Source organism: Rhincodon typus, chromosome 20 (genome assembly GCF_021869965.1).
Source record: "Rhincodon typus isolate 14 chromosome 20, sRhiTyp1.1, whole genome shotgun sequence".
In the NCBI taxonomy this organism is placed as follows: domain Eukaryota; kingdom Metazoa; phylum Chordata; class Chondrichthyes; order Orectolobiformes; family Rhincodontidae; genus Rhincodon; species Rhincodon typus.
The window spans coordinates 12,072,519-12,086,098 of NC_063351.1; the positions used below are offsets into that span (position 1 = coordinate 12,072,519).

The 13,580-nt window shown below is 41.6% G+C and overlaps 1 protein-coding gene across 3 annotated transcripts in view; it reads left to right on the top strand.

The window, feature by feature from the left end:
• stambpl1 (STAM binding protein-like 1) overlaps positions 1–13,580 on the top strand; it is a 51,742-nt gene that overhangs the window by 23,622 nt on the left and 14,540 nt on the right. For all 3 annotated transcript variants that reach the window (XM_048608680.1, XM_048608682.1, XM_048608681.1), the window contains exons 6-9: positions 2,743–3,100; positions 5,349–5,473; positions 8,178–8,315; positions 11,563–11,675. In XM_048608680.1, coding sequence (XP_048464637.1) covers positions 2,743–3,100; positions 5,349–5,473; positions 8,178–8,315; positions 11,563–11,675 — 734 coding nt within the window. The remainder of the gene's footprint in view (positions 1–2,742; positions 3,101–5,348; positions 5,474–8,177; positions 8,316–11,562; positions 11,676–13,580) is intronic.

Genomic DNA, 13,580 nt, shown 5'->3' on the forward strand with positions numbered 1-13,580 from the left:
TATGGAGGCTGAATCACTGAATATTTTTAATAACTAAGATAGATTACTACAAACTAAAGATGTCAAGTGGTATGGGAAGAGAGTGGTAGTGTGGTGTTTAGAAAGAGGATTACCTACGACCATATTTGAATGGTGAAGCAGGCTCAATGATCTGATTGGCCTTCTCCAGGTCCTGTTTTTCTGTCTTTTTATCATTTCACATTTTGGGCCCTGATATTGATGAAACCCTATAGGTTACCAGGTGCTGTCACATGACATGTGTTTTTGCTGGATTGGTCAATTGGCAGACAGAGAACACACTCTGCATCCAATGAGGAACGGCACGCAGGCTCTGGAAGCTCACAGCCAATACAAGGCCCTCCATTTCAAGGCAGCCTCTTTTTAACTCTTGAAAAAGATGATTGAAAGCATGGAAAGTAGGACCTGGAGTAGGTCATTCAGCCCAACAAGACCGTTCCATCATTCATCAGCTCTAAACAAAATCTGAAATGAAAAATGGCCATGGTTGCTGGCCACCATTGTGTAGGGGAAGATCCATAGTGGGAAGCTCATCTCATAAAATCTAATGTATGCTGTGTGTTGCTTGTTGGCCTGTTCAGATTACATCAAAGGCTGAATCTGTAGGCCTCACGAATTTGGGTGGTGACATCATCCTATTGCCTCACCAGCTGAGGCATTCTGCCGCTGGCTCTTATGGCGAATTTCTCCTAGTCACCTAATCAACAATTAACCCTCAACCAACACTTAACACAAATTATCTGGCCATTTATTTTATTGCTGTTCTCGAATCCTCTCTGTGTAGAAATTGGCTGTAAGTGCGTAGCTCTGAAACTGTGAAAGGTACTCCAGGAGATTATGAATGTTTGACTTGTGAACACTCATATTTATGAATGTGATCCCATACTGATGCTGCTTGGCCTGCTGTGTTCATCAAGCTCTGCACCTTGTTATCCCATACCAGGGTGCAGTTTTAAAGATTCAACATATAAACATTTGCTGTATTTCTGAACGGCTATATTGTCTTGTTATGCATTGTGATTCCACTTGCATACAACTGGACTTGCAAATGGACTCAGGAACGCAACCCATTCGCACCCCGGGGACTGCCTGTACACAAAAACAAGTCTTTTCGTATTCCCTTTAGGATGCTGTGATCAAAAACAGCGGATAGCCAGGCTTATAATGCCTTGGCACTGATTTATTCTCTAATTGACATTTGACCACTGCTCCCTGCTGGAAGCACAGTTTGGCCAATTTGCTCTTCAATTAATTAATGTTTAGTTGTTAACATAATCAAGGTCAAAATATCCACGTGTCCAAACAAAATTGCCTCTCAAAACTGCAACAAATATACTTGAGTTTGGATTCATACTAGGACAGTTGACAAGAATCATATGCGTGATTCATCCTTCCCTCCCAGTGAATTTACTTTTCTGTAAGTGCACATTTATCCTGCAGTATGCGTCCCTAAACCACAGAAACCACTCTGGTATTTCATGCAGAGGGTATTCACTATGATTCACCAGCCGAATTTGAAACTTACTCAGCAAAAAGAAACTGAAAGTGTAGTGAACTGTTCCAATTTTAGGCACTTAGTAAGAGCACCAAACAAGCTCCAATCCCAGTGCAGGGAGGCGCAGAGCTTCCAGAGCGACAGTGCCAATTAGCTTGAATTTGGTGCTCCTGGCAATGATCAGAAACTGGGTAAAGGTATCCTTAACTTATTTTATGTGATATCCTTACAAGAAGCAGACTGTCACTCCACCTGTCTGAGCTGGATTTGATAGACCATTTTCTAACTTACTCATCTCCATGTGACAGACAATAGCAGAACCTAACCATCTAACCTTGCCCTTGCCCTATACCTATTCATCCGCAAATGTCTAACCAGCGTAATGATCAGGAACAAGATTCCTGGATTATTTCTCCCCTGCATTAGCTCAAGGCCACTGAGCCCTCTTGAATCCTAATGAGGCCACTGAGTTTCAATCTGTGACCTGAATAACTGACAGGAGCAAACTCTGACCAGAAATTGTGTCACTGTGTCTTAATAAATCATTGAATTGTGCCTTAATCCAGTAGACTATCATGTCTCAAGTGTTTAAATACCTGTCAACAGCCCAGATGAAGAGGCTTTTTCAATCTAATGCTAGTTGATGACTTAATTCATCTTTGTGTCCAGGGTCAAGTACAATTCAGTGCCACCTTGTATTCTGGCCCCAATATCACTTGAAAGGTGAAACCCTACACTGAAATATTTCCTCTAACCTTTCTAAAAATAGTGATTGGAAGAGCACGCACATTAATTTTGGTGCTGAGTTACCCACTTGAGGCTCGTAAGTAAAATATTGGACTGTTTCTGGCTGTTTTCTGAACGCAGGCTTAAAGGGGCACAGCGCAGTGTGCTACTCAGATTTTCAATTCTATTCCGTTTTGAGATGTGTTCTGTAAAAGTCCCGTACTCGCTCTGCTATTGTTGTGACAATGACATTTAAAGCACATATTTCTTTCTTATAGCATCATTGACTACATACAGTTGGAGGGTACACAAATCTGTGCAGATGTTAAGCTATGTTAGATTAAATCTCTCCTATCAGAAGATGAAATAATCATGAGTACCTTATATTTGCAGTTGTTTAATAGACAATTGTACGGAGTTAACCGTAAATGCAGTTCTTCATTCTGCTGGACTGTTCTGTCACTTTTATTTTAAAGGAACAAATGCCTGTTTGATTTTCGCAGAGCAAAGTCAAAGACAGTGATTCCGAAAGACAGCAACATAATAAGTTGATTGAAGAAGAAAAATTACGTGTGGCTAGGATTCGGCAGCAGCAGTTGGAAGTGCAACAGTTTCATTTCTTTGAAGAGCAGCTGAAGAGACAGGATTTTCTGAAGGAGAGACAGAAAGAGCTGAAGCTGAGAATGTCGGAACAGAGTGATGGGGGGACGTTAACCTGCACTGCGGCAGCATGTGAACAGACCGAGCCTCCTGTGTCTGTATGGCAAGCGGTAAATGCTTCCAGCCATGTGTCAAGTGATGCCCAACCAGGATGGTGTCCTCCAGTGGACCGGTCCCTAAAACCACAGAGCTCCTCTGCTCGTAAGTATTTAGCAGATAAGAAGAAGACAGGACCAGTATTAGGTTGTTAATCTCCTTGAATCTGTCTGATGTTCAATGATCATGGTCCCAAACCCTTTCCCCCTGCTCCAGACTGCAGTCCCAAACCCTTTCCCCCTGCTCCAGACTGCAGTCCCATCTCACCCCTTTCACGGACACATCAACAACTTCCTTCTCCTGCTCCAGACCCATTCACCACCTGCATCCCCCACCGGAAATAGCACCTCCTCCCATTTCCCCTGCTTTCCCCTCCCCCACCCCGAGCACCCAGCCTTCCCTCTCCTTGACCACTGACCCTGACACCCTCCCAGAACCCGATGCCCAACCTTCCCAGTCTCACCGCAGACCCAATAACGCCCACCCACACTAACCCATCTAACCACTGCTTCACTTCCCACCTTGCAGCCTACTCACCATGCCTCTACCCCATTGTACCCTTCCTCCTATCTTCTTGGCATTCTACCCATGGCACCCTATGCACTCTATTCACTACCAGCTTGGGATTCTAGCCTCTCTAATATTACCCTATGCCCACAGTATTCTACTTACCTGGCAGCTACCTCTTGGCACCTTATCGCACTTGACATCTTACTTGCCATCTGACCTGTACCCATTTGTCATCCTATGTCAGCAACTGTCAAAATGGCTGACTGTCATTGTTGCCTGTTCACAGTCCAAACACAGCAGCACATTGCTGTGTAAATTGGCAGGGGGTTGCGGTTCCGGGGGTTGTGTTGTGGAGAACAGTTTGTCTGCTTCCCATCATTCTCCATGACAGGAGAATTGCTAGAATGAAAGCACGTACTCTGCGTGAGATTGCAACTGCGCGGAATATCCAATTAGTCAAAGTCAATTTCCCTTGAACAAATCAATGCTGGCTCTCATTAATTAACTCATGCCTTTCCAAATGAAAATTTATTTTTCCACTGATAATAGTTTCTAAAATCTTCTGTGATGCTAAGTCTTAGACTGATTAGTTTGCTGTTTTGCAGTACATTCTTCTTTCATTTCTTGAAGAATACATTAGCAATCCTCCAATCCATTGGCACTACCCCAGCATCCATAGAGAACTAATTAATATAACTATGTCTCTGCTATCTCTATTCTTTGCTTCATTTAGAAACCTAGGATGCAGACCATCTGGACCTAACTTATAGACTTTCAGCTTAGTAAGGTTTCATTATCTGTTAGCTTCCTGACCATTTCTTCTCTCTCCACTTAGTGTAACCTTTAAATTATCTGCCACTTTGGTGAGATGATCTACAGTAGTCATGTTGATTGAGGGATAAGTATCACACTAGGGAAAGATTTCCTGCTTTCCTTTGAAACACAGTCACATGAGATGTACTATGTCCTTTTGGGGGCACGTTCGGGAGCCTTAGTTTGTTGTTCTCTTGCAAGAATATTAACTGAAATGTCAGTCTAGTTTACGTACTTAAGTATTTGGAGTGAGACTTGAATTCATAAATTTCTGACTCCGAGTGAGAGTGCTACCAAACAGCCAAACTAACACTGGTGAAAATTAGTTAGAATTTTAAAAGAAGTACAAACATTGGGATTATACTCCAGTGTCTACCACAGTTGATGATCTGACATTTAACAATTAGGTTTTAAACTTAGATTGCAAATTTAAAAGGCTTATAATTAACCATTATCTCTTAAATAGCTTACATGCATCCTGACATTACCATTGGGTGCTTAAACAAAGGGGTGATCCGGTCTGATAGATTATTGTTAGGCAGGGGTATAGAAAGCCAGGCAGGTAAATGGAAGTCACACAGAGATCTACCATGATCTTTGCTGGTGGTTTAACCAGAGATCCTCTCACAGAGTGAGTTTGAGAAGGAGTGCCCTTCATGGTAACCTCAGCCAGTGCAGGAATTGAACCCACACTGTTGGCATCATTGCGTTGTAAACCAGCTAACTGACCCCTGTAATTATGGAGCTGATGAAATCAGTAGAATTTTGACCATTTTTGAGGCAGCACTCTGGCTCGACCCTGAGGGCAGTGTGTGCTGAACACTTAACAATAATGTCCACACGTCTGAACTCTAATTGCACAGACTGAATGTTAGTGCTGTACATGGTGTAGCATTGGTGAAGCTACTATAAACTGGTTCAAATAAAATTAATTTCATGTTACTGCTGCAAATTAAACTTCTAAGATGTTCTCTATATCATTGGTAGTGATCAGGTACATAACTAATTTCTACTTAACTATGTTTTACAGGGCAGAGTGTCGATGGTCTTCAACATATTGTCCTTCCGAAAAATCTTTGCCAAAGATTTTTGATGCAGGCTGAGACTAATACAGCGCGAGGAGTAGAAACCTGTGGAATTCTTAGCGGAAAGCTGGTAAGCCTCAGAGGAAAAGAATCATTTTCATGTTCCCTTCTTTCTACCAGTTCTGGAGTTAGTTTTAATTATCAGCAATGGGTCTTGCAGTGACAGTCTTGTTTGGTTGAGGTTTTATTTTGCTTCACTGTATAAACTGCCCAAATATTAAAAAAAACCATGTTAATCTTTGTCAGCAGCCAAGTCCTCTGCTTCCTGCTCTTGTGCTCTACAGGTTGTCCCATTTAGTGCATGACTTCCATTATATTTGTCAAAATGGGCTGTGTATTTCATGGCAAAATAAGTATAAACACCAGACGGAAAGTTTCACGGCTTTGAGCTATATTTTGGTAATCCTGACCCTGTCTAATGTTTATATCTCTTATCTTGCTTACGAATGTAATAACTGCATGTGGCCAGTGCTTCCTACACATGGACAGATGGAGGAATCCCCTCCTCTAACCTATTGTGGAGATGTGAAGGGAGCATAATTCTGATGAAGAATCACTGGACTTGAAACATTAACACTGCTTTCTGTCCATAGATGCTGCCACGCTGACTGAGTTTCTCTGGCAATTTCTGTTTTGTTTCAGATCTTCATCATCTGCAATTCTTTGTTTTATTATATTTATGTTGTTCTGCTCTATTTATAGTATCATTCATGGCTCTGTGCTATGATTTTCATTTCTAAGGCTCCACTTCAGAATATTCTAGGTTGGTACTTCACAGTACTGAGGGAGTGCAGCATTGCCAGAGAATGCTGTCTTTTGAATGGCATCTTAAACCAAGGTCTCACTTGGTTTCTCAGATGAACATAAAAGATCCCTGATGCTACTCAAAGAAGACCTGACCGAAGTATAATACTTCCCCTTCAGGGAAGTAAGTGCTGTGCTGTTGTAGGTGCTGTTTTCCAAATGAGATATCAAACCAAGGCTCCATCTCTTAAACATGTTGGACATCAAATATTCCAGAGCACTGTTATAAAGAAGAGCTGGGCAAGTTGTCCTGGTCAATATCTATCCCTCTGTTAACATCACAGGGAACCATATGAACTGGTCATTATCATGTTCCTGTTTGTGGGGAGTGCACTGTACTTCGATTGGCTGCTGTGTCTCGACACAACGGTAACTACAGTTAAAAATCACTTCATTGGCTATGAGGTGCATTGAGCCATCCAGTGGGGTGGGAGGTTGGATTTTGTGCCAATGTGCTGTTTTTTTTAACACCAAAAACAGCTCGTCTGGTTTATTTATTTAATTGTTGTTTGTAGGATCTTGCTGCATGCTAATCAGCTGCCCCATTTCTTACACTATGGCATTGACTACACCTCAAGGGTATTATGTTTCCTATAAAGCAGTTAGGGGTGTCTCTGGGTTGGCAACGATACTATATGGATGCAATTCTCTTTCAATTAACTAGCAACAAATATTATTTAGTATAAACAAAAAGTAGTGGAAGATTTTGAATTCAAGGGCAGAAATGTCTGTCTGGATAGTAATATTTCCACTGCTAGACTTGCAGCATAGTGGCTCAGTGGTTAGCAATGCTGCTTCACGGCACCAGGTACCTGGATTTGATTCCACTCTTGGGCGACTGTCTGTGTGGAGTTTGCACATGCTCCCTGTGTCTGCGTGGGTTTCCTTCGGGTGCTCCGGTTACCTCCTGCAGTCCAAAGATGTGCAGGTGAGGTGGATTGGCCATGCTAAATTGCCCATAGTGCCCAGGGATGTGCAGACTAGGTGGATTAGCAATGGAGAATATAGGGTAAGGGAGTGGGACTGGGTGGAATAATATTCAGGGAGTCAGTGTGGACTTGATGAGCTGGATGACTTGTTCCCAAACTGAAGGGATTCTATACCCTCTACGGCTTCTTTAGCCCAACAATGAGCTCTTTGGTAAATCTCTAATTCTGCTTTAGGGATGAGAGTTGGATTAGAGGTTAAAATCCAAGAGACAGGTCAGGGATGTTAGTCAGAGAGCCTGACTGAGGATCTGCAGTGCTGATTTATGATTAGTGTAACTAAATTTTATTTTCTTCTAATGCTCTGCCTTACTTTCTTCTATTTGTATTCTGGGAATCTTTCAGCATATTCCATGACATAAATATTGTCATCTTTAAATCTTTGTCAGCAGTTTGTATCCTGATTCTGTTCTCTAAAAGGAGTTTAATAATGGTACTGAGATGGGGTGGAGGATCTTATCTTTTTGGGCACTGGCCTTATTACCTTTCTGTTGTCTCTGGGATATGTGCCCTCAGGAATGGAAATAGTTGTAGGAATGTTTGACCTAGTGTTTGTAATGATTAATCCTGAATGCAAATTCACTACTTTGCCCACGTGCCTTTATATCAATATTCATTGATAGTTATCAGATTTTAATACTTGCATCAAGTTTGTTTTTCCTTTAGCAGACTTAGTGCTTCAAAACACCGATTCCAGTCACATCCATTAAGAAGGATAGACCCCCACTTTATATCAAAATAAAGACAATGGATGATTGTAACTGTTGAAGCACAACTGTTTTTGCTTTCCACCTGATTTGTTACTCCGAGGTAGTCCTTTTCCTAGCAGTTTGACTTTTGCTAGCAGATCCCCTTTCATTTTCTTTATATAATCTAGTGTTGCTTTTTCTTTAGGTGGAAGACCATTTATGAGAGTATCCAAAGCAATGAGATCAGCCTTTTAGTACTGCTGCTTATGATTCTCTTGTCATTCTCTTTTTATAGACACATGATAAGTTCATAATTACACATGTGATAATACCCAAACAGTCTGGAGGACCAGATTATTGTGACACAGAGAATGAAGAAGAACTGTTTACTATTCAGGACCAGCACGGCCTCATCACTCTGGGCTGGATCCATGTAAGTTAATGACATGAATATTCTGATGCTGTGAGGAAGGCACCATATTTTTCAAAGAATTGAAGCACTGTGAGATACTAATTTATATATGTTTAAACTGTTTGTCTAAAACAAATATATTAGCAAATTTCTGCTGTAACAACACTGAAAGGGAATTTTTAAAAAATCATGTTCGTTATGAAACAGTTCATGCCCTTATTGAGCAAGGCATAGACCTGGAGAGGATCCAGGCTTGGTCTGAAAAGTGGTGAGTAACATTTGCGGCACAGAAATGCTGAACAATGATCAGCTTCATTAAGACAGAACCTAACCATTGTCCCTTGACATTCAATGGTATTAACATTACTGAATCCCTCACTATCAACATCCGTGGGGCTACCATTGACCAGAAACTATACTGAACAAGTCACATAACTACAGTGGCTACAAGAGCAGGTCAGAAGCTAGGAATACGGCAGTGAATAACTCGCCTCCTGACTCCCCAAAGCCTGTTCACCATCTACAAGGCACAAGTCAGGAGTGTATTGGAATACTCCCTACTTGGCTGGATGGGTGCAGCTCTTAAAAACACTGAAGAAGCTTGATTCCTGTCCAGGACAAAGCAGCCCACTTCATTTCCACCACATCCACAAGCATCCACTCCCTCCATCACCAACACTCAGTAGTAGTGTGCACTACCTACAAGAAGCACTGCAGAAATTCACCAAGGCTCCTTAAAAAGTACCTTTCAAACCCAGAACCACTTCCATCTAGAAGGACGAGGCAGCAGACACATGGGAACACTATCGGCTTAAAGTTACCCTCGTTATCCTGACTTGAAAATATATCACCATTCCTTTATTGTTGCTGGGTCAAAATCCTGCCGTTCGCTCCCTAACGGCATTGTGGGTCTACCTACAGCACATGGACTGCAGCGGTTTAAGACGGCAGCTCACCACCACCTTCTGAAAGGCAACTAGTGATGGACAACAAATGCTGGCCAGCCAGTGATGTCCACATCACATGAATGAATAAAAAAGTACCTATACACTTGTCTTGCGCTAAAAAAGTATGAATTAATTACACATAATTTAAGGGGGCTCAGCATCGGAATTAACTGCAGCAAGAGGCCACCATACAAGTCCTGGTTATAATTGTTGTGCACACTGGGTTTTTAACACTTGGAGCAGTATAATGAAACAGGATCTCTGATCTGTTGTTCAAATGCACGTCCTAATAGGTTGACTAAGGTTTTTTTTTGTGGTGACTATTGGAAGTAATGCAGGTTAGGTATGTCAAGATGATAGTGTGTTTGGAGAGGCTAACATGGTGTGTGAATGAGGGAGAGAGGGAGGAGGATAGAAGATGTGGATGGTAGAGATAAGGTTAGAAAGGAAGGGGAAGTGCAGGGTGATAGGTTGCTGAGAGAGGAAAATAACCATTCCTTGGCTTAGCTATGTTGCCAGGAATCATAGAATCTTAGAATTTTACACTACAGAAAGAGGCAGTTGCCCCATTTGTCTGTTCCAGCTCCCGAAAGGGATACTCAGCTAGACACATTCTCCAGCCCTATCTCCATAGCTATCTAAATTTATCACTTTCAAATGTATATCCAGCTCTCTTGAAACCTTCTGTAGAATCTCCTCCACCAGACAACACATTCCAAATCCTAACAACTCTGTAGGTAAAGAAGGTTCTCCTCATGTCACTCCTAGCTCTCTCACTAGCAGTCGTTAAACTGTGACCCCTAGTTACTGACATACCAACTCATATTCTGTTTTGGGTATCCTTCTTTACCCTGTCAAAATTGTTCATCATTTTGAACACAATAAGGTCCCCTCTCAATCTTCTATGCTCCAAGGAGAATAATCCCAGTCTCTCTAATCTTTCCTTGTATCTACCTCATTTTTGGTATTATTCCAGTAAATTTCCTTTGCACTCTCTTCAGGGCTTTAACACCTTTCCTTAAACAAGGTACCCCAAACTGAACACAGTACACCAAATGTAGTCTGACCAATGGTTTGTCGAGGTGTAGCATCACTTCCTTGCTTTTTTACTCTATGCCCATATTTATAAACCCAAAAATCCTATAACCTTTGACAACTGTTTCAACTTCAGTTCTGAAGAAGGGTCACTGAACCTGAAACATTGACTCTGCTTTCTCTTCACAGATGTGTCCAGACCTCTGAGTTTTTCCAGCAGCTCTGTTTTTTTGTCTCTGATTTCCAGCATACACAGTTCTTTGGATTTTTTGTCAACTATTTCAACTGGCCACCTTCAGAGAATTATGATCTCGAACCCTGAGGTCCTTCTGCTCTTGTATTCCCTTCAAAGTTGTAACATTGAGCCTGTATTGCCTTTCCACATTTCTTCTGCCAAAATGCATTGCCTCACATTTCTCTGCATTGAAACTCATCTGCCGGTTATGTATCCATTTAGCCTACTGGCCAGTGCCCCTCTAAAGTCACCAAGCGCCATCCTCACAATTCACTATTCTCTGAGGCTTGGTATCGTCTGCAAATTTGGAGATTGTGCCCTCAATACGTCTCCAAATCGTTTATGTCAGTCAGAAAAAAGCAGGGGCCCCAACCCTTGAAGGTTCACCAGGATTGTGCTAAGATGAAGTACTATCATCTGAAGGAGATACTTGAGATTCTCAAATTATTTTTACTGGTGCAAAAAACGTAAGAGAAGGCTTTGAAATTGAGTTTTTGCAAAGTGGTTTGAGCATGCGCCACTCTGCCACAGGAAGAGTGTGTTGGATCATTTAAGGGAAGAATCGATAGACATTGGAAGGTGTGGAGCAATAGGAAGGTTGCAGAAAGAAACAAATGAGCTGGCTAGTCTTCTCCCTCCAAGCTGACAGGATTTTCCAGATGATGGGGTTCTCACCCTTAGGGTTTCTGTCTGTAAATCTTTGAGGTACATGCTTGAACTTCACTAGATAGTATGTTGCCTGGGTTATTCATTGATAGAATTAAGAAAAACCTATGATGGAAGAATCTCTGTATGTAATCTCGGCTGTCTTCTATGAGGCACCTCATGACTTCTGTTTGTCAGGGAACAAGTGTATCTCTTGGTGCACCAACCCAATGTACTGATTTTTGTTGGAAGAGGTAGTCACAGGAAGCATTTTCCTATCTTCCTGATCAAGATTTATAATTGCTTAGAAGGAGAAAAGATGCACAATTATTGATTAAACTCACAAAATGTTTGTGTATGACATTTGCATTAAAGGAGGATTTTTCAAAAAGCCATCTCTTTACAGACTCATCCAACACAGACTGCATTTCTGTCAAGTGTCGATCTTCATACTCACTGCTCTTACCAGCTGATGCTGCCTGAGTCCATTGCAATTGTGTGTGCTCCTAAACACAATGAGTAAGTTGGTTTTGTTTTTCAAAAAGCAAGCAAGTATGAATTGCTGTGTTCCTGCTGTGTGTAAGGCCATGAACATGTTGGTCCCCCTGGTTTTACTTGGCTAATCAGAATCTAATAGTTTCTGAATTTATAATTTGGGGACCCACTGGAATGGTTTGGAAAGGCCTGAATTAACAAAGGGTCTGACCTGGTGCTGTCCCCTGGGTGCCTTGTGTGCACGAAGCACATATTGCAAATTTGGGTTGTGCTGCCCTGTGTCAGCTGTGACTTATTTGTAGCACTTTTGTTTCTGAGCCAAAGGTTATGGTTTAAGTCGCATTCCAGTGATAAGAGTGCACCTTCTAGTTTGACACTCCAGTACAGTGCTAAAGAGACTCTTCTCAGTTGGGAATGTTTGAATGATGTGAAACCAAGGTCCTGCCCTACCTCTTAGCTGGATGTAAAGCATCCATGTCTTTATTTAGACAAAGGACAGGGGAAGTTGGCTCACTGTTCTGGGCATTATTTATCCTTCAACTAACATCACTAAAACAGATTGTTTCACCCTATCAAATTGCCACATATGGGATCTTGCTGTGTACCAATGGTTGCAGCATTTCGTGTGTTACAGTGCAGTTTCAGAAGGGCTTTGTGCAACATCCTGACATAATGGAAGGCACTATATAAAAGTGATAACTCTTAATCATAACTTACTAATAGAATTGAAAAATCGTGCATAGGCTTTAGATTTCTGAGCTGTACCGTTCAGCAGCCAAAACTCCTATCAGTAATGAGGATTTGTGAAATCACCCTTAACTTGCATATCTTGATTTCCTGTAGCTACTTGATTTTAGTGTTTTTCAGTCTTTTTGGCCAAGTGTACAGATAGGCAATTGCTAGCATGTTTTCACAGGTCAATCAGATCTTCGTCAAACTCAAGGTCATGACTCCCATTGAAATAATGATGACGACTTCATTCATTTCCTATCATCACTAGCCTCTGCATGGTCTAGAAATACTAGGTCAGGAAGGTTTCTTAAAATGATATTTATTGAATATACAGTATAGAAGCAGTCCCTTAAGCCCATCCAGTCTTTATGTTCCACTTGAGACTCATAGAATCAATTAATGGTTACGGTATACATTGAGGCCATTCAGCCATTCAAATCTGTTTGTGATTGGCCTCTGAAGGAGCAATTTAACTAATGCCGCTGCTTTGCCTTTTCGGGTAATCTTGCAGACCTTTCTCTCTTCAGATTATGATTGATTTCCCTTTTGGAAAGTCCCAATGGAGCCTGAGTCCTCCATACTCTAAGGCAGAGCCTTCCTCCTACTGTGTGAAGGTTTTCCTCAGTTCGCCATTGGTTCTTTTACATGAAGCCTTAAGTCTGTGCCCTTTGGTTCTCAATCTATCCATGGGTGGGAATATTTACTCCGTATTTACTCCACCCTGACCTAAGTTTACCCTCTTACTTTTTTCGCTGGGCAGACCTCCAAGATCATTGTGTGGAAGTGACCTCCACAGGTCTCCGAGTGGCTATGTGGCAAAGCAGCTTAGCGAGAGCATTGCTCCAGGCCCCTTATGATTTTTAATACCTCTACCAAATCTCCCACTCAACCTTCCTTCCCTTTTCCAAGGAGAATAGTCTCCAACCTTTCTATAGAAATGAAGTTTCTTATCCCTGGAATCATTCTTGTGGATCTTTTCTGCACCCTTTCTAATACCTTCATGTCCTTCCTAAAGGTACTTCCAAGGATTTGACACACTGTCCTAGATGAGATCGAGCTAGTGTTTTCCACAGGTTCAACATTGCTTCCTTGCTTTTGTTCTCTATGCTCCAATCTATAAAATCCAGGAAAGAAATATTCCTTCTTAGCCACTTGTTTAACTTTGTCCTGCTGCCTTCAATGATTTGTGTACATATA